The following is a 20044-nucleotide window of genomic DNA, read 5'->3' as shown; positions in this document are numbered from 1 at the left end:
AGGCCGGGCGACCCGGGCGGCCGCGCTCCGTCGCCTTCCGCCAGCAGCCAACATGGCGGCGGCCGCTTCCGCCCGCACGGGAGGTCAAAGGTTACGTGAGATGGCGGCGCCCGGCGGCCGTTGAGGCGTGACGCGCAGCATGGCGGCGGCGGCGCTGACTCGGCTGGGGCGACGGCTGACGGGGCCGAGGCCGGGGCCGGGGCCGGGGCCGGGCCCTGGGCAGCGCGGGCACTGGACAGCGGCCCGGCGCTCCCGGAGCCGACGCGAGGCGGCCGAGGCCGAGGCGGCGGCGCCGGTGCTGCAGTATGTGGGCGAGCGCGCTGCCCGAGTGGACCGCATCTTCGTGTGGGGCTTCAGCTTCTCGGGGGCGCTGGGCGTGCCCGGCTTCGTGCTGCCCCGCGTCGCGCCCGCCACGCGCGCCCGCCCGCCGCGCCGCCGGGTGCAGCCGGTGCCCTACCGCCTGGAGCTGCCGCAGAGGGTGCGCCGGGCGCCCGGGGTCGGGGGGAGGCCGGGGAGGGAGGCGGGAGAGGAGAGAGAGGCCGGGGAGGGAGGCTGGGGAGGGAGGAAGGGGAGGCTGGGAGGCCCGGGAGAACAGGGCTGCTGGCAGGCTGGACTCCCTTATGGACGGGGCATTCGGAAGCGGGGAGCAGTCGAGTGGGCGCAGTGACTGGGACCTGGGAAGGAGGCAGGCCGGGCGCGCGCAGCCTCCCCATGTCCTAGTGCCGGAGAGGTGGCAGCCAGGGGACACTCTTGGAGGCCAACACCGGGAGGGCAAAGCGGACCCGTGGTCCGCTCCCTGCCTGGTGTGGCTGTGGGGGCCTCGCTGGGCCGTGGAGGAAAGGCACCCTGGTCCGGTGGGCTCCCGACTTCTCTGCCAAGTCTGCAGATGAGCTTGGACTGAAAAGGGAGGACGGGAGATCGGGACTCCAGTTCCGCACGCGTGAAACTTGGGTGGGCCTTTTGTTTTTCGGGAGCTGGGGATGGAACCCGAACTGAGATGCACCGCGTGGCTGGAGCCTGCGATCCTCCTGCCTCAGCCTCCGCAGTGGCCCCCTGTGACCGACTGGGTCGACTTTTCAATACTGAGTCGGCTGTGTTGGGCCGGGTGTCACCAGTCGTGTACAGAGTCCCCCAGGACCGGCTTTTCTGGAGTAGTGTCTGATTTCTTCGTAGTGCCTTGAGGAGCAGAAGGTTTAAATCTCCGTGAAGCTTCTCCACCTGTATTTCTGCGGTAGCGTGTGTTTTGGTGGCATAGCTCAGACACCTGCCAGAGCCGGGTCTCTCTCCTTGCCCGCAGGCGGCTTGGCTCTGTGTTTAGTCTCTGAGCGCTTGGAGCCGTCCTTGGTGTGAGGCAGGTCCCTCTTTCTCGAGTGTCCCCACGTGGAGGGCTCTCCTTCCCTTGCCTTGCCTTGGCGTGGTGGACCGCCAGGTGCCTGTAAGGCTGGCATCTGCTTGTGAACGCCCACCTGTACACATTGAGCTGTGTCCTCCCGAGGTCAGAATGGCACTGGCTCGGCCACCGTCTAGGTCATGGTCATGGTGCCCGCAGAGAGCTGTACAGTCAGGAAGCAGCCCTGCAGCCTGGCCCTCCTCCTTCCTTGTGCAGGGTGAGGATGGAACTGGGCGCTCTACCCCTGAGTACTCTCCTGCCCTCTTTGAGGCAGGGTCTCACTAGGTTCCTGAGGGTGGCCTCGAACTTGGGATCCTCCTACCTCAGCCTCCGGGGTAGCTGAGATTAGGGGCAAGTGCCACTATGCCTGGCTTTTGTGCTTTCTCCTCTGGGTCCTTTGCTTTTCCACATGAATTTTAGGGCTGGCTTACCCGTTTCTGCAAAAAGCCTTCCTGGGATTCTTATTTACTTACCTCTTGTGATGCCTGGGTTGAAGCCGGGGCCTCGTGCCTGCTCGGCAGGTGTTCCAACCCCTGGCTGGCGGGCTGTCTTGCAGTGCTGGGGACGGAACCCAGGGCCACACCCACCAGCCTTCTGGCTAGGATTCTGATGGGGTTGGCAGGGTTGCCACTGAGACTTTTCAGTCCTCTGGTCAGTGGCCGGGACACGCTCCATTTGTTTAGATCTCTGTTTCTCTCTTTTTTTTTGTACCAGGGATTGAACTCAGAGGCACTTGCCCCCCTGAGCCCCAGCCCTGTTTTGTATTTTATTAGAGACAGGGTCTCTCTCACTGAGTTGCTTAGTGCCTCATCATTGCGGAGGCTGGCCTTGAACTAGGCATCCTCCTGCCTCAGCCTCCGGAGCCCTGGGATGACAGGCATGGCTCTCCTGTTTGGCGTCCTGTGATGGCCTTGTGGCTCTTGGGCTGAGTTTGCTAAGCACTTGCTTCTTTGCTCATTGGTGGAGTCGGACTCTTGGCTTTGTGTTTGGGGCCTTGGTCGCTGTGTATGGAAGTGCAGTCGGCTGTGCTGTGACCGCCTCAGGGGGACAGGGAGGTGGCCCAGGAGGTGGCCTGGGAGGTCACAGCGCAGCATGGTGAGGAGGCAGCCGCTGGACGCTGCGGCCCTGGGTCTCTTGGCTGAGGCAGGCGCCGTCCTCGCAGGGCCTGGGCTGCTGGACTTACTTGGTCTCCCTCACCTGGCAGGATGCGCTGCTGCAGAGACACGCAGAGACACCCAGAGGCACGTGGTTGGCAAGGGCTGGGCGGAGCCACCTGCCAGCGCTGTGCCCGCTGCCGCGTGGGCAACTTGGGGGCACGAGGAGGCTCCTGACTGTCGCTGTGTGGGTGCGGCTTGTCACCGACCAGCGCTTCATGGCTCTTTCAGATTTCCTCTGCGGCCTGTGGCTATGGATTCACGCTGCTGTCCTCCAGAACCAAGGATGTCACCAAGGTGTGGGGCATGGGGCTCAACAAGGACTCGCAGCTGGGGTTTCAAAGGAGCCACAGAGACAAAGGTGAGCTGCTCGGGGACTGCGCTCACCTGCTGGTGCGGCCTGGAGCCTGCGGGGGAAGGGCAGTGGCGGGGGGTGTCTGCTGGTTGGCTGTCCTGTGGCCCAGGGTGCTCCACGGGACCTGGAGCCGTGACATCCTTAAGACAGGCTTCGTTCTGCATGTCTGTTTTTTTTTTTTTTTTTTTTTTTTTTTTTAATATTTTGTTTTAGATGTAAGTGGGCACAATACCTTTATTTTATTTTTTATGTGGTGCTGAGAATCGAACCCAGGCCCTCACACATGCTAGGCAAGTGCTCTACCAGTAAGCCACAACTCCAGCTCCCCGTTCTGCATGTCTTAAACTTTGGTTGTAAAAATGTTAGAAATAACTCATAAGCCACTTTAAAAAGTAGGCATTGTTATGAGAACAGTAGGAAGCGCTTCTTAAAATAAGTAGAGTGTGAAGTTTAAGTGAGATAATACGTTTTTATACTTAAAATGGGAGGAAAGCAACCGGAAACCAGCGGGAGAAACCTTTCTTTTTCCTGTTCCCGAGTTGGTTTATGAAAATACTTTTGCGGAATTTAGGTCATGGCAAAAATTTTGTCTTCTGCTTTTTTTAAACTTTGTATCGGAAGTGCCCGTAGTTCAGGATCGGGTCTCTGCTTGCTAGAAGAGGCTGCCTTCCATTTCTTTGGCTCCTGGTTTCTTCCCTGGTGCTGGGGAGCTGGGCCCTTCTTTAACTTTATGGAGACAGGGTCTCCCCCCTTGTCCAACGGCACCAGCCTGCAGGCCTCCTACCCCAGCCTCCCCAGCTCCAGGAGATTTCCTCAAGGAGCCAAACGTGTTGCTCAGTCGCCACTTCGCCATGGAGACGCAGAGCGGGATGGGGGACAGGCGCCTGAGCTTCCTGCCTCTGCCACCCGAGGAGCTGGGGTGGGCTGCGTGCCTGCTGTGGCAGCGAGCCCGCGGGCTGACTGCGGTCCTGCTCAGCCAGGGGCTATGAGTATGTTCTGGAGCCCTCGCCCATCCCGCTGCCGCTGGACCGGCCTCAGGAGACCCGGGTACTGCAGGTGTCCTGCGGCAGGGCCCACTCCCTGGTCCTGACCGACAGCGAGGGAGGTGAGTCCCTGGCCGCCGACCGGAGTGGGTGGGCAGTGGCCGTGGACTGCGGACCCCAACCTTGCCCTTGGCCGGCTCGTTCAGTGGGTCCCTGTGCATGAGAACCCTGTGCCCGAGGCCCCTGCGCCGAGCCCCTCTCCAGGACTGTGGGAAAGCCGCATGGCTGCTGGGCTCTCCTCCGCCTCCGGGCTGTGACCCTGACAGAGGGCACGGCGGCGCTGGGAGCCTTTCTCCAGGGCCGAGGTGTCCAGGGCAGCCTGGTGACAGGCGTGGGGATGAAGTTCCCAGGAGGCGGGACCAGGGCGTGGGGCCCAGAAGCCGTGGCGCCCCCGAGGCTGGGTGGCGGGTGGGCACCAGCGGGCCTCCTGCGAGCCGGCTCGAGCTGGCGCTGCTCTGTTCAGTCTTCAGCATGGGGAACAACGCCTACGGCCAGTGTGGACGGAAGGTCGTGGAGGACGAGATCTACAGGTGCGTCCGGCTCGCCCGGCCGCCGTGAGCCGGGTGAGAGTCTCGCTGGGGAGCGCGCAGCCTCTTTGAAATAATTTTTGTGGACTTTCTTATTTTAAGTGAGGGGAACTTTTAAGGTCAACCACATTTTCTAATTGGTTAACTTAAAAGGTTCCTCTTCATTTCAGTTTTTTCATTTTTGTATTTTAAAAAAAAATCCCCTTTAGTTCTTGCTTGGTGTTGGTGGCCTGAGTGCCAGTCTCAGGCTGCATATGGAAATCACATCCAGCTGGTGAGGTGGCCACACCTATAATCCCAGCTGTGCAGGAGGCTGAGGCAGGAGGAACGCAAGCTGGAGGCCAGCCTCCGCAACCTAGCGATACCCTGGCTCAAGATAAATAACCGGAAGGGCTGCGTGTGGCAGGGCGCCCCTGGTGCAGGCCCTGACCCAGCCTCGTTCTGTGGGGTGTTCACGCCCGGCCCGGCTGTGCCTGAGGGTCGCTTTGCACGGGTGGGCTGGGCCGCAGCTGTGGGAGGGGCTGGGCTGCCCGGGGCTGACCACCGACTCTCCTGCTTCTCCCTGGTGTGCTCTCGGCTCTAGTGAAAGCCACAAGATCCACAGGATGCAGGACTTCGATGGACGGGTGATCCAGGTGAGAGACATGGCCCAGAACCGGCCCTCCTGTCCCCAGGGCGCTTTGGAAAGGTTGGCGCTGGAAGGAGAGGGCAGATTTCTCTGGAATTTTCTGAACTGCAGAATCGTCTGGTGCAATCCCTGGCCTCCCTGCTGCAGGCCAGGCCTCCCCTGGGCCCCGGATGAGAGCTTAATAGTACAAGTTGGGGGGCCTCCTGGTCCCCACAGGGAGGCCAGGGACGCTGCCTGGCAACGGGAGGGGATGGCCTGAGGAGTGTGGCGTGGTACCTGCCAAGCCCACGGTGCGCGCCCACGCTCAGCAGTCCGGAGGGTGGGCGGGAGCGGAGCGTCTCTGCCTGCTGGGAGTTGAGGCCCTGTGGCCTTCGTCCTTTGGCAGTTGGGCTGTCGAAGGTTCTCCATGGGGGCAGGGAGTGTAGCTTGGTGGTCAACATGTGCGTGGTGCGAGCTCGGCCCTGCATCTACGTCCAGCATCACCGAAGAAGAAGGAAGAGTGGCCACCACATGCTGACCCTTTTAGAAAGCCAACTTTGTTACGAACTGAAGTCGAGAGGAGGCATGGAGGCCTGGAGGGGAGACTCGGAGAGGGCAGAGGACAGACACCCAAGAACCAGGCCTCAGGGTTGAGCAGATGAGCAGGGAGGTGCTGTGAGGCCCAGTGTCCACGGGTCCAGTGTCCATGGGCTGTGTCTTGGAGGAGGGGCCCCGAGGGTCTTGGGGCAGAGGCCGCGGTGGAGGTGGTGCTTCCTGCGCAGCCCCCAGGCGTGCCTGTGGGGTCAGGTACCTGTCCTCCACCTGCTGCCCAAGTGGCTTTGGCAAGTCAGCAGACCTCCTGAGTCTCTCCCAGACGGTCTTGGGTTGGCCTCGCCGGCGTCTGGCACAGGACGTGTCCTGCATGGGGCTGTTCATCAGGCAGTAAGAAACAGGTCTGGTTGAGACTGGAGAGAAACGTGTGGGGGGCCGGAGGGCCTGGGAATGGAGCAGCCCCCGGGGGAGTTGGGACAGTGAGGGGGAGGAGGCCCAGAAAGAGGCTGGACTGGGTTGGGGGATGGGGAGGTGCTGGAAGGCTGAGCACTTGGGCTGGCTGCCTCCTGGTCCCCCCTCCTGGTCCCCCCTCTCCTGGTCCCCCCTCCTGGTCCTCCCTCTCCTGGTCCCCCTCCTGGTCCCCCTCTCCTGGTCCCCCTCCTGTTCCCCCCACTCCTGGTCCCCCTTCTCCTGGTCCCCCTCATGGTCCCCCTCCTGGTCCCCCTCCTTGTCCCCCCTCCTGGTCCCCCCTCTCCTGGTCCTCCTCCTTGTTCCTCTCTCCTGGTCCCCCTCCTGGTCCCCCCTCTCCTGGTCCCCCTCCTGGTCCCCCTCCTGATTGCCCCCCTCCTGGTCCCCCTCCTGGTCCCCCTCCTGGTTCCCCCTCTCCTGGTCCCCCTCCTGATTCCCCCCCTCCTGGTCCCACTCTTGGTCCCCCTCCTGGTTCCCCCTCTCCTGGTCCCCCTCCTGGTCCCCTCTCTCCTGGTCCCCCTCCTGGTTCCCCTCCTGGTTCCCCTCCTGGTTTCCCCTCTCCTGGTCCCCTCCTGGTTCCCCCTCTCCTGGGTCCCCCTCTTGGTTCCCCTCTCCTGGTCCCCCTCCTAGTTTCCCCTCTCCTGGTCCCCCTCCTGGTTCTCCTCTCATGGTCCCCCTCCTGGTCCCCTCTCTCCTGGTCCCCCTCCTGGTTCCCCCCCTCCTGGTCCCCCTCCTAGTTTCCCCTCTCCTGGTTCCCCCTCTCCTGGTCCCCCTCCTGGTTCCCCCTCTCCTGGTCCCCCTCCTGGTTCCCCCTCTCTTGGTCCTCCTCCTGGTCCCCCCTCTCCTAGTCCCCTCCTGGTTCCCCCTCTCTTGGTCCCCCTCCTGGTTCCCCCTCTCCTGGTCCCCTCTCCTGGTCCCCTCTCCTGGTTCCCTCTCTCTCCTGGTCTCCTCTCCTGGTCCCCCTCCTGGTCCCCCTCTCTCCTGGTCCCCCCCTGGTCCCCCTCCTGGTTCCCTCTCTCCTGGTCCTTCTCTCCTGGTCCCCTCTCTCCTGGTCCCCCTCCTGATTCCCCCTCCCCCCTCCTGGTCTCCCCCCTCCTGGTCCCCCCTCCTGGTTCCCTCTCTCCTGGTCCCACTCTGGTCCCCCCTCCTGGTCCCCTCTCTCCTGGTCCCCCTCCTGATTCCCCCTCTCCTGGTCCCCCTCCTGGTCACCTCTCTCCTGGTCCCCCTCCTGGTTCCCCTCTCCTGGTCCCACTCTTGGTCCCCCTCCTGGTTGCCCCCCTCCTGGTCCCCCTCTCCTGGTTCCCCCCCCTCCTGGTTCCCCCTCTCCTGGTCCCCCTCCTGGTCCCCCCTCCTGGTTCCCCCTCTCCTGGTCCCCTCCTGGTTCCCCCTCTCCTGGTCCCCCTCTTGGTCCCCCCTCTCCTGGTCCCCCTCTCCTGGTCCCCCCTCTCCTGGTCCTCCTCCTTGTTCCTCTCTCCTGGTCCCCCTCCTGGTCTCCCACCTCCTGGTCCCCCCTCCTGGTTCCCCCTCTCCTGGTCCCACTCTTGGTCCCCCTCCTGGTTCCCCCTCTCCTGGTCCCCCTCCTGGTCCCCCCTCTCCTGGTCCCCCTTCTGGTTCCCCCTCTCCTGGTCCCCCTCCTGGTCCCCCCCCTCCTGGTTCCCCCTCTCCTGGTCCCCCTCCTGGTTCCCCCTCTCTTGGTCCTCCTCCTGGTCCCCCCTCTCCTAGTCCCTCTCCTGGTTCCCCCTCTCTTGGTCCCCCTCCTGGTTCCCCCTCTCCTGGTCCCCTCTCCTGGTTCCCTCTCTCCTGGTCCCCTCTCCTGGTTCCCTCTCTCCTGGTCCCCTCTCCTGGTCCCCTCTCCTGGTTCCCTCTCTCCTGGTCCCCTCTCCTGGTCCCCTCTCCTGGTTCCCTCTCTCCTGGTCCCCCTCCTGGTTCCCTCTCTCCTGGTCCCTTCTCTCCTGGTCCCCTCTCTCCTGGTCCCCCTCCTGGTCCCCCTCCTGGTCCCCCCTCTCCTGGTCCCCCTCCTGGTTCCCCTCTCCTGGTTCCCCATCTCTTGGTCCCCCTCCTGGTTCCCCCTCTCCTGGTCCCCCTCCTGATTCCCCTCTCCTGGTCCCCCTCCTGGTTCCCTCTCTCCTGGTCCCCCTCCTGGTTCCCCTCTCCTGGTTCCCCATCTCTGGTCCCTCCTGGTTCCCCCTCTCCTGGTCCCCCTCCTGGTCCCCTCTCTCCTGGTCCCCCTCCTGGTTCCCCCTCTCCTGGTTCCCCCCCTCCTGGTTCCCCCTCTCCTGGTTCCCCCCCCCTGGTTCCCCTCTCTCCTGGTCCCCCTCCTGGTCCCTCTCTCCTGGTCCCCCTCCTGATTCCCCCTCTCCTGGTCCCCCTCCTGGTTCCCTCTCTCTCCTGTCCCCCTCTCCTGGTCCCCCTCCTGGTTCCCTCTCTCCTCGTCCCCCCTCCTGGTCCCTCCCACCTGTTCTTGCCCACCTGGTCCCAGGTGCTGCTGCTCTGCTCTGAGGTTTCCTCCATCAGCTGCGTGCCCGTCAGGTGGCTGCGGTCAGGACCACAGTCTGTCCTCACGGATCGAGGAGAGGTCTACTCTTGTGGATGGGGCGGCCGACGGGCAGGACAGGTGGGTGTGTGAGGCCCCAGCCGTGTGGGCCGGTCTGTGGTCAGGATGCCTCAGCTGGGCTCCTGGCCTCCCCTCTGGGGAGTGCTGTCTCCTGCACCCTCCTGCCCGCTGCCTGTGACCCCGGATGTGCTGGGCATCCTGCAGGGTGACTCGCTTGTGTGGTCCCCGACTCTCCTGCAGGGAGGCCGCTTTCCTCAGGTGTTCAGTAATTTTAATTTTTCTGAAAGTTTTGTTTGTTCGCAACGCTAGGGATCTACCCCAGGCCTCCTTTACCTCTGAGCACAGTCCAGCCCTTTTCATTTTTTATTTTGAGACAGGGTTTTGCTTGGACCTTGCTAAGTCGCTGAGGCTGACCTTGAACTTGAGCTCCTCCTGCTGCAGCCTCCCGGGCCCCTGGGATTGCAGGCGTGGCCACGGCGCCTGGTGCTCCCCTGACAGTGTCTGACTTGACTCAGACTGAGAAGGCCCGCGGTCTTGAGAACATGCCAGCTGGGTCTGGGAGCGCGGGAGCCGCCCTGTGTGGGCGTGCCTTGCGAGAGGGCGAGTCCCTGACGTGCGCGTTCCCCTGCCAGGTCTGGGTCACTACGACATCACCAGCGTGCCCACCAAGCTGGGAGGGGACCTTGCCGGAGTGAAGGTCGTGCAGGTCGCCACCTACGGGGACTGCTGCCTGGCCGTGTCGGCAGATGGCGGCCTCTTTGGCTGGGGGAACTCTGAGTACCTGCAGCTGGCCTCGGTGACCGAGTCCACACAGGTGCGTGGCCTGGAGCGGGTGTGGGAGCTGCGGGCCTGCGGGAGCCTGGGGAGCGGGTTCAGAGGCAGCGGCCAGTCCTGCCGAGCCCTTCGTCCTTTGGTGTTTCCTTACCCCGCTTTCCCAGAGGGACCTGAGCAGTCTGCCCGAGTCTGTTGTGTCCTGTGCCCGGGTGGTGGTGCGCCGTGCCATGTCCGCCAGGACGCAGAGTCCGCCAGGTCCAGCTCCATAGGGCCCTGCCCGGTCCTCACCTCTCGCTCCTCTGAGGGGAGCGTCCATAGGGAGAGTGTCCGTGGGAGCAGAAAGCGGAGGTGGCCGCGTGACCGCAGCCCCACCTCCTTCTCCCTGGCCGTCCAGCCAGCGGGGCTTCAGGAGGGAGCTGCACTGGGCGCCGCAATGCCCTTTAGGAGCGCGACACAGGGGCTGGGAGAGAGCTTGTTGGTCGAGGGCTTGCCTTGCCAGCACAAGGCCCTGGGTTCGATCCCCAGCACCGCAAAAAAAAAAAACAACAACAGAAAAAAAACAGCGTGGCACATCCTCGCTGCCCTGGAAGCCCGCCCAGTGGCCGACGTCCCCGCCCTGGGCTACGAGGAAGCAAGTGCTGAATCCCACGTTTCATCCAGAAGTCTCAGTGTTTCTCCCGGACATGAGCGCTGTTCCCGCACACGGCCACGTGGTTGGCAGCCCTCAGGGGGCCTCCTGTGCTTCCACTTTTGTTCAGAGGCCCCAGGATCCAGCTGGTGCGGGTGCCCCGAGCCACAACCCCAGCCTTTTTAATTTCTGCATTTTGAGATGGAGGTCTTGCTAAGTTGCTGAGAAAGAGAGAAAGAGGCTGGCTTTGAACTTGCGACCCTCCTGCCTCAGCCTCCTGAGTGCTGGGGTGACAGGCGTGGCCATCTGCCTGGCTGCAGGCCAGGGCCACATGAAGGTCAGCTGACAGGGGAAACAGCCTCTGCATCTGGCCCAGTGGCTGGGAGCGGTGCCCCTGGAGCCCTCGGAGGAGCCTGTCGTTTCCAGAAGGGCAACAGACAGGTGCTCGCGGGAAGCGCTTCTTCCTGGTGCTGAGGCCGAGGCCGAGGCCTGTCTCCCTGGCCTTCCTGCAGGAACAGCAGTGTCGTGAGTGGTCTTGATCCACAGCTGTCTAGCGCGTGGCCCCAAGACGCAGAGCTAAGCAGCACGCTGCTCCCTTGAGTCCCCAGGGCTGCACTGTCACAGGTTGGGCTAGGGATCTGCTGCCAGGCCCCCGGTGTGCATGGCGCAGGCAGGCCCTTGCTGGACGCAGGCCCGGCCGTCCTCTGTCGCTCCACCCGGGCTGCTCGTGGCAGCAGGCCTCCTTGGAGCCAGCGCAGGGCAGGAGGGGCCAGCCAGACGCCAGTGTTCTGGAAGTTCACCCTGGAGGTGGCCTCCCCTTCTGGTGGTGGAGTTCGCTCTTTAGGAGCAGGTCACCAGGTAGGTTGGCCCTCGCCGGGTTAGGGATCACTCACGGGTTGGAATAGCAGGAGGCCTGGGTCATTGGCAGCTGACTTGGAAGTGGCTGACACAATTTTTATGCCTCTATTTACTTTTTGGTATCGGGGATGGGACCCAGGGCCTCACACATGCTAGCAAGGGCTCTGCGCTCAGCGGCAGCCCAGCCCTTTTTACTTTGAAACAGTCTCACTAAGTTGCTGAGGCCAGCCTCAAACTTGTGATCTCCTGCCTCAGCCTTCTGAGCAGCTGGGGTTCTAGGCATGTGTCATTATGCCCGACTCTCATTCTCTCTCTCTCTTTTTTTTTTTTTGGTAACATTTTAATTTTTTTAGTTATAGACGGACACAGTACCTTTATTCATTTACTTATTTTTTTGGGTGCTGGGGATTGAACCCAGGGCCTTGTGCTTACAAGGCAAGCACTCTACCAATTGAGCTCTCTCCCCAGCCCTAGTACCTTTATTTAATTAACTCATTTACATGCGGTGCTGAGGACGGAACCCGGGGCCTCACACGTGCCAGGCAAGTGCTCTACCGCTGAGCCCCAGCCCCAGTCTAATTTTTTAGAAATGAAATCCGTTTATTTTTTGATTGACTCATTTGATTTTCACTGTGGCCTGAGCGGCGTCCTATCAGTGACCACTGAGGCGGGTGTCCAGGGTCGTGCCAGAGCGTGAGAACCCGTGGCAGAGTGCGGCCCCTTCCCTGCCCCGGCCACACTCTGTCGGCAGCGCCTCCTGCCCAGGCAGCTCCGAGATTTGCCTCTGGTGCCTCCTTGCCTGAGCCCCGAGTTCCTGGCTGTTGCTGAAGCACTCGACCCTCTCTCTGAGTGTCCGCCTACAAGTCCTGCTGGAGCTGACCGAGTCGGCCACCTGCACCCCAAAGCCTGTGACCCTCCCGGCTGGCTCTTGGCAGGAGGTCTTGCCTCCTGTAACGGGGACACTGCCACGACAGAGCCACCCTCTCCCTGTGGTCAGGCTCCCCTCTGTCCCGGGGGCTCCCGGCACCTGCTGGGCCTCTGCTGGCCCCCTGTCCATCGCCCCCTCCTCTCATCTCCCTCCACTGGCCCTTCCCGGCTGGCCTCTTAGAGCCAAGCTCGCATCCTGTCCCCATGTCCTTGTCCACTGCTGGTGGCTGCTTCAGTGCACTCCACCTCTGCCCGTCAGTTTGCCCGTGGCTCTTGTGAGGGCCACTGGCGACCTCCCTAGGCCAGAGGCTCTGGGAAGGCCCTGGATAGCCTCTCCCACCGTCTCTGGACATTGGCCGTGAGGCCACGTCTGGTGGGATGCTCTTCTTCCTGACCTCCTCGGCCCTCCTGGTTTGTCCCTGCTTCCTCCCTGCTGGCCTTCTAAGTGTGGCCGCCCTCCTCCCGTGTCTCCCTTTAGAAGCTCCCGCACCTGTACCTGCTGCCCACAGTCACCTGGCACCTCCACCCGCCTCTCCTCGCAGTACCCGGCTCTGCTCTGGCCCCCCCACGCCCCCCCCACGCACGTCCAGCACCTCCAGAGGAGCCCCGCGCCTTTGCGTGGCGCCTTTCCTCGGCCACCCACGTCCTGCCCTGCGCCAGCAGCCATGTCCACCTCGATTGGCCCTGCGGGCTCCCTGCTGTGCTGAGGCGGGGACCAGGCCACGCCTGCGGTGCTAGGTGTGCTCTGGCCTCACTCCCCTGCTGTCCTCTCCTGCGCCAGGTGGATGCCCTGCCCCTGGGCCTAGTTGGCTCCTGCTTGGCCCTCGGGTTCAGGACAAGTGATGCCTTTGCTGACCGCTGCTCCCAAGGCCCGCCCAGGCTCTGACACTGATCCCTGGGCCCCCTGTAGGCTTTTGCGCGGCGGGACGGACGTTAACATCAACTTCATCATCAGCCCTGACCCTGAGCTGACCAGCCCTCTGAGGGTGGGACAGGGTCCTGTTGCCCTGTGCATCCTGCTCCTGAGGTCCCCTGCTGCCTGCATGATGTCCAGGAGGGAGCCCTGGAGTGGACGAAGGGTTGGGGACAGAGAGCTGGCTGTGGCCCCGCCTGCTGCCCTCGTCCCTCTCGCCTGTCCTGACTTCGTGGCCCTTTCTCTGCTGCAGGTGAATGTGCCACGGTGCCTGCCCTTCTCGGGCGTGGGGACTGTGAAGCAGGCGGCGTGCGGTGGCACGGGCTGTGCCATATTGAATGGTGAGACCCTCCTCCGGGCAGGTCACTGGGGAGTGGTGGGCAGTGCCCACTGGTTCTTGGGTTGTAGGCCTTGGCCAGAAGAGGGGCGTGTGGCCGTGGGAAGGTCCGCTGGACTGGTCAGTGATGACAGGGTTAGGGTGAAACTGCGGATGTGGATACAGTTGCTGTGATGTGCATGGCCAGAGCACAGCAGGGCCACCGTCCCCAGAGCCGGACCAGAATTCCCTTCTCCCGCCAAGGAGCGAAGGGCAGGGTTGGCACATCAAGGCCTGTGCCTTGTGATCAAGTGTCTGGTGCCACAGGAGCACGAGGCTCAGGCGGGCGTCAGGACTGGAGCCCGGGCCTGGGTGGAGCGCCTGCCTCGTCTGTGCCAGGCGCTGGGTTCGACCCTCAGAACCGCATATGAAGCGATGAGTAAGGTCTGCCAACAGCTAAGAAGAAGGAGTACCAAAGAGTAACTTAAGGAAATAAACACAAAGGGCTGGGGCTGGGGCCCAGTGGTTAAGCGCCCTGACTTTGAGCCCTGCTACCAAAAATAATTTTTTTCTAAAACTTTTAAGAACCTGGCCAAAAATTGTGTTTGGTGTGACCTGTTCAGCACGGACCTGAGCGCTGTTAGCAGGGCAAAGCTGTCCAAGCCTCAGGAGTCCATGTGGGTTTTCTGGGTGACTTGGGGGACATGGGGGTCTGTGCTGAGGTTGGCAGCTGGGCAGATGGACGCTGCAGGCGGGCAGAAGGGTTTATCTGTCCTTGCTGAGCAAGGAGGAGCCCTGATCCCGGGACACGGCCACGTAGCGCAGCCTCTGACCTCCGCCCGCCGTGCGCAGGGGACGGCCACGTCTTTGTCTGGGGCTACGGCATCCTGGGGAAAGGCCCACACCTGGTGGAAAGTGCCCTTCCGGAGCGGATCCCGCCCACACTCTTCGGCTCCACGGAGTTCAGCCCTGACGCCCAGGTCTCCCTCATCCGCTGCGGACTTGGCCACTTTGCTGCCCTTTCCAGTAAGTGGGTGGCCAGGCGGCCAGAGCAGGCCCGGAGGCGCAGGGTTTGGGGGTGCATGTTGACTTGTCCTCATCCTGGAGTTGCGCTCCGGTTCCTTTGGTTAGTGGTGAGGCTGATGCTGGCGAATTTCTCAAGAGGGCCCAGTTGTTGGTGAGAAGGCCTGGCGGGGTGCTGCGGGGCCGGCAGGGGGCGGGCATGGTCCACTCCCCGGCAGGCTGATCCGACCCAGGCACGTGGATGGCTGGGGCAGGTTGGAAGACTGTCCTGTGGTTTCTGGAGGTGACGCTCCTGATGGCTCCGGGGTGCTGGGGAGCTATCAGGGACGGCCCTGCGGAGGCTGCCTGGGAGCCAGGTCAGACGACGGCCTTTGGAGGCAGAGTTGCTCCGCGGGCCTCTGCTTGCCCAGTCACTGTCCGCGTGGAGGCAGACGACGGCCTTTGGAGGCAGAGTTGCTCCGCGGGCCTCTGCTTGCCCAGTCACTGTCCGCGTGGAGGCGGGCTTTAGTGCCGCGAGCAGTGCAGTTCCACTGAGCGCGCTCCACTTGGTGATCTCTGGTACTGGACTGTTTGCTCACACTTAGGAAGTCTTTTCAGCTAGGTGCAGGGTGCACACCTGGCCTTGCTGCCTCACCTCCCGAGCCGCTGGGATCGCAGGCTACAGTTACCTTTTCCTCTGTTTTGCCAGGAGCCTCAGTTAATTTTGTAACATGTCGCTCCAGCCTCCTCAGCTGATTCCCAGAGATCTTTGCACAACTCGCAGTGACAGCCTGGAAGGGGCCCTGAGGGGTCCGTGCTGGGTGGGACAGGTGGCTTTTGGTCCAGATGACTGGCTCCGGGTGCCACTCACCAGCCAGACCCCAGGAGGCTCCTGAGTGCTTTTGGCAGAAGGCGTGTCCTCGAGACCCTGGGGTGGCCCAGGCCGAGCCCAGGCTGAGCCCGCTCTGGCAGTGCCTGCGGGAGCTCCACCCATCCCTGGCGACTGCCTGTTGCTCCAGGGTCCACCACTACTCACCCTGGCGCTGGGCTGGGTGTCCCGCCCCTGTGGGAGCCAGGGCCCGGGTTTCCTTCCAGGGCGCCATGCCGCCTTCCTCTGGCACCGCTCACGGTTGGCGACCGCACTCACTGGTGACTGTCGGTTTCTGCTCTTCGGCTGGGCGGGGTCCCAGCGGTGTCTCTGGGTCTGTGCTGTCACTGCCCTGTCCCCAGCTCGCAGCACACCACAGACCTGGCTCAAGCAGGCCCCCAGCGAGACCCAGGAAGAGCCTCGCTGTCAGTTAGGAAGCCCAGGAGTGGCCGGGTCATGGCAGGGTCACCAGGCTGGGCAGGGCAGGACCAGGCTGCAGCTTGGATTCCCTTCCCGTGAGGTCGACGGCAGGTGGGGACAGTGCCTGCGACGACGCTTACTCCTCCCGTTGGAAGAGGCGAAGGGGGAGATGGAGAGGGCAAGGCGCCACTGCCAGTCCCAGGAGGATCTGCGCCCGTCCTCAGGGCCTGTGCCCCTGGGACGGCTCTGTGCCCCGCTCTGACCCAGCTGCTGTCCTCCTTGCAGACAAAGGCCAGCTGTTCGTGTGGGGCAAGAACCTCCGCGGGTGCCTGGGGATTGGCCGCCTGGAAGACCAGTACTTCCCCTGGAGGGTAAGCCACGTGGGCTGGGGAACGTGCCGGGGTAGGGCCTGGGGGGGTGCCCCTCCTGCCATGCACCCTCTGCCCGGCCACACTGAGGGCTGAGTGGCGTGGGGCCGGGCAGCACCACTCTTGGGTCCCGGGGCCGCTGCCCTTTGTTTGGGTGGGGTCAGCTCACTCCTGACTCCTGGCGCCTGGCGAGTGTGTGGCCCGGCGGGTTTCCTGTCCCTGTAGGAAGCCCTGGCAGAGGCTGCCCTTGGGTACGTGGGCGCTGCCAGGCCTGGGGCTGCAGGTCTTCACGCCCGCAGGCTGGGAGCGACCCCGGGTGGCAGAGCGCTTCACGGTGAACCCAGGGGGTGAGGCGCCTGTCCACAGCGCAGAGCGGGGCAGGCTTGCTGAGGGCGGGCGCCGTTGGCAGGCAGGCGTCTTCAGGATCAAGGGGGAAGGAGGGTCTCTCTCAAGTCGGGGTCTGTGGCACGTTGCTTACCCAGCCAGTTCTTAGTGTCTAAAGGTGGGTTCTCTGAATCCAGAACCTCTGCTCATGCGGGCAGCGCACGGGAGGTGCCGGGCCAGGTCCCTTCCGCAGCCTGCAGCTGTGCGCGCCTGTGTTCCCTGGAAGGTTGGGTTTTGATGTTTTGAGGTCTTAGAAACATGCAAAGCCCGTGTCGTTGATGAAACGAGGACTGTCCGTCAGTCCGCTGCTGGTGTCCTGCCGTGCTGGGGCTTCGGCCCGATTCTGGGGCGCCTCGCTCAGCCGCTGTTCTCCCGCGCCCTTGAGCGCCGCTTGGCTTCGTGGACGACTTCAGGTGGCGTCCTTCAGAGAGTGTTGAGGGGGTCAGTGCAGGGTTGCTCCAGGCGGGGCTCCTCCGGGGGCCCCAGGAGCCGGAGGGGCTGGAGGGGCCAGAGAGCAGACCCTGAGGCTCAGACCCTGGTGGTCCTGAGGTCAGGAAGGAGTGGTCACCTAGCTCTCGGACGGTGGTCACCAGCAAGGGCCTGCGCCTGCCTGGTCCCCAGTCAGGGGTGGTCTCCCCAGCTGGCCCTGCGTGCCATGTGCTGCAGGCCCGTGCTCCGCCCCTCACTGCCCGCTGTCCTGGGAGCTGTGCTTCCCTGTGTGCTTGCCCTCAGGGAAGGGACACTGGTCACTGCTGCCTTTGATGCCAAGCCACTGTACTCTCTTGTACATTTGATGAGCCCTAGGGTTCCTGCACAGGCTGCTGTGTCCCCTTGTCCCCTTTGGACCAGGTAGACAGGGTTCAACGGTGTGTTTGCTGTTGATGTGACAAAATACCTGAGATAATCAACTTTAAAGAGGGTTCATCGCGCTCAGTCTCAGGAGTCGCAGTCCTTGGTCAGTTGGCCCATTGGCTTTGGGCCTGTGGGTGGGCAGGCAGCCCTTCATGGGGAACTGTGACAGAGCAGAGCTGCCCACTCACGGCCAGCTCAGAGGAGAGCAGGGGCAGGGCAGGGCTCACTGTCACCGGAGGGCCCATCCCAGTGACTGAAGCCCACCCCGAAGGCCCTGTCTCCTTCGTAGTCCAGGCTGGGGCCCAACCTTCAGGGCCTCTGGGGACATCCAGCTGCACCCGCAGCTGCAGGGTGGTGTGGGGCGAGGGCTCCCCCTGGACAGCGGCAGCGGGGCCGCGGGACGGGTCCCTGTGCTCAGGCAGGTCTGTGGCTAGCTGGACCTCACTGTCCTCCAGTTGTCCCGCCGCTCCTGCTTTGAGATGCGCTCAAGTGATCTTCGGTCTTGAAAAAGCTGTTTCCGGGGCTGGAGATGCAGCCTGCTGGCCAGGGTGAGGCCCGGGTTGGAGGCCTGGAGCTGCCCGAGGCAAAATGGAAGCTCACCTGGGCAGTGGTGGTGGCGGTGGGTCTTCCTGGGGGCACAGTATCACCTGGAGGTCCTCCAGAAACTGCAGCGGGACACGGTGCCGCCGGCTGCCCTCAGGCCCCCGCACCTGGGCCTCCTGGCTCAGGCCTCTCTTCTGGACTCTTCCTGGCCGCGCCCTCTGCCGCTCGTCCACGTCCACACCCACCCTCAGGCCCAGGGGTCTCCTGAGGCAGAGCTCGGTCAGACTCGCCTCTTAGGACCATGTCTCCACAGCCTCGTCTGCAGTGGATTTTCCGGGTAGCGTGGCCAGCGGGGCCTGCCTCCTAACTGGGCTCCTGGGAGCCTCTCCGGGAGGACGGTCATGACACCTGGCCCAAGGCCTGGAGCCCAGGACACCACAGTGCAGGACATACATCTTGCGCTTGCCCAGGGGTGTCCCAGGTGTGGTGTGAGCTGCTGTGGCTGCCTTCATGGGCAGGGGCTGGTGCCTGACCCCAGGTCACTCTTCACTGTGCTCGAGGGCCTGCTGGGTGGGTGTGGGCACCCCCTCCTGCGGGAGCCAGGTGCAGAGAGGTAATGACGTTCCGAGAGGCCGCTCAGGCTGGCTGGGCCCCGCGGCCCCAGGCCTGCAATGAAGAGTGTCTCGCTCTTGTTCCTGCAGGTGACAATGCCTGGCCAGCCTGTGGATGTGGCCTGTGGCGTGGATCACATGGTGACCCTGGCAAAGTCCTTCATCTGACCTACCTGACCCTCCCAAGGCTGGCCCTGGCCCCCGGAGCATGGGACAGCTCAGCAGAGGCACGGACGCCGCGGCTGGCGGAGCTCTGGACGGCGCTGGAGGCACAGGACGGCTGTCCAGGGAGGCTCAGCCCTCAGGACGTGTTTGGCCTCAGGTGGTGGCCTGCCAGGATCCAGGGCCCAGCAGGGCTGTGGGTTTGTATCTGAGTGACCACGCGTGAGCCTCGGCCTGGGCAGCTTATCCAGGAGGCAGGTGGGCTCTGGCCCGAAGCTTCTGCTGGATCTTCCTGTGCCTGTACCTGCCCTGGTCATGGCCACGCTGAGCCCGATGGGACTGTGGAGCAGCCCACAGACCTGGACTGGGCGGCCCAGAGGAGGTCAGCAGTCATGGAGAACAGTCGCTTAGTGACGACCGGGCTTTTCCTTTAAAAGCAACATTTACGAATGTTTTTTGGAATAAAGTCTATTTTCTGCCTTTCTGAGAATGGAGGCGTCCTCTGGAAGGTCCTAGTGATGTGACAGGAGCTTCGCAGGCTCAGGCAGGAGGTCCAGCCTCTGCCACTCAGTGAGGCCCTCTGATGAGGTACAAGGTAGGGCTGGGGTGTGTCGGGTCACCCGGACGATGGGTGGAGAGGTGAGCAGGAGTGGTGGATGACACTCGGCGGCCCTGCCTGGAACCTTCCGAAGCAGCTCTGCTCCAGGGCGGGGCTCCGGTCAGGCGGGGCCTGTGCTGCCCGTGCTGCCCGCACTGCTGGGTGCTGGCCGCGTGTCCCCGTGCCAGGCTCTGGTCATCATGCTCCGGGCGGTGGCCGCAGGAAGCCTGCCTTGGGCGGGACGCGGACAGCAGGGGACCCGGCGCTGACTGTGCTGTGCTCGCGGGAGCAGCGCAGGAGGGGTGGGAGGCTGCAGGCAGACGCAGAGCCCGTCCCCGCCACCCCTCGGCCCCACGGCTGGTGGGCGCTTGGGAGTGGCCCCAGAGCAGCTGCAGGGACCCACGGGGCTGGCGCTGCCCCTGCTGCTGGGGACCGTCTGCTGGGGGTCAGCGTGTCCCCCGCTCCCCGGCCCCTCCCAGCATTTGACACAGAAGCCCTGCCGCACAGCCAGCGTGGTTGTGATGGATTTGTTCCTGTGGCCAGGCCTTTGGGAGCCCTGGTCTCCTCTCACTTCAGTGGGCGTGTGAAAGACAGCTGGGGTCGAGCCTCGGGCCAGCCCCCTGCCCTCTGGCCGTTCCTGTGCCAGACTCTCCTTCCTGGCCAGCAGCCCCAGAGAGGAGCTGGAAGGGGCCGCGGTGTCCATGTCGGCTTCTCAGGGCTGCCGTCTCCTCCTGGGCAGAGGCTCCCAGGGCGCCTAGTCTGCCCTTGGCCCTGCTATGCAGCTTGCTCCACGGTGGCTTCTGGGTGGGGACGGTGCCCGCTGCCACGAGACAGCTTCCATCAGCCGGAGAGCCCGCTCCCACGCGCCAGCCCGAGCGGACCCCCTCCAGGCGCTTCTCGTGTGGTTGGCTGTATTCTTCTGGGTCCTGGGGATCAAACCCAGGGGCACCGACTGAGCCGCAGCCCCGGTCCGTGCTCTCTGCAGCCAGTGGCGTCAGCACTGAGCTGCCTCCCAGCTTCCCCTCGCAGCCCATGTGACAGACCTCCCAGGTGGCCTCGGGGGCCTGGCGCTGGCCTGGCCCTCAGCGCCAGGAGCTTGCCCGCCGAGCATTGCCCTCTGCCTCCCAGGGCGATTTCCCAGCTCCCCTCGGTGACTCGTGCTGCCCCATG

General features: G+C 63.7%; 1 protein-coding gene across 1 annotated transcript; it reads left to right on the top strand.

Annotated features, from left to right (window-relative positions):
• Positions 1-84: 84 nt before the first annotated feature.
• On the top strand, positions 85-18764 carry Rcc1l (RCC1 like). Its single transcript, XM_047533907.1, is given in 12 exon segments — positions 85-478; positions 2776-2905; positions 3876-4004; positions 4406-4472; positions 5053-5108; positions 8629-8649; positions 8652-8714; positions 9283-9464; positions 13004-13091; positions 13919-14092; positions 15642-15727; positions 18205-18764. Coding segments are annotated over 12 exon segments (1413 nt in total). The 5' UTR covers positions 85-139; the 3' UTR covers positions 18283-18764.
• The last annotated feature ends 1280 nt before the right edge of the window (positions 18765-20044 follow it).

The sequence above is a fragment of the Sciurus carolinensis genome, chromosome 18 (genome assembly GCF_902686445.1).
Source record: "Sciurus carolinensis chromosome 18, mSciCar1.2, whole genome shotgun sequence".
Lineage (NCBI taxonomy): Eukaryota > Metazoa > Chordata > Mammalia > Rodentia > Sciuridae > Sciurus > Sciurus carolinensis.
This window is presented reverse-complemented; position numbering and strand designations above follow the sequence as displayed.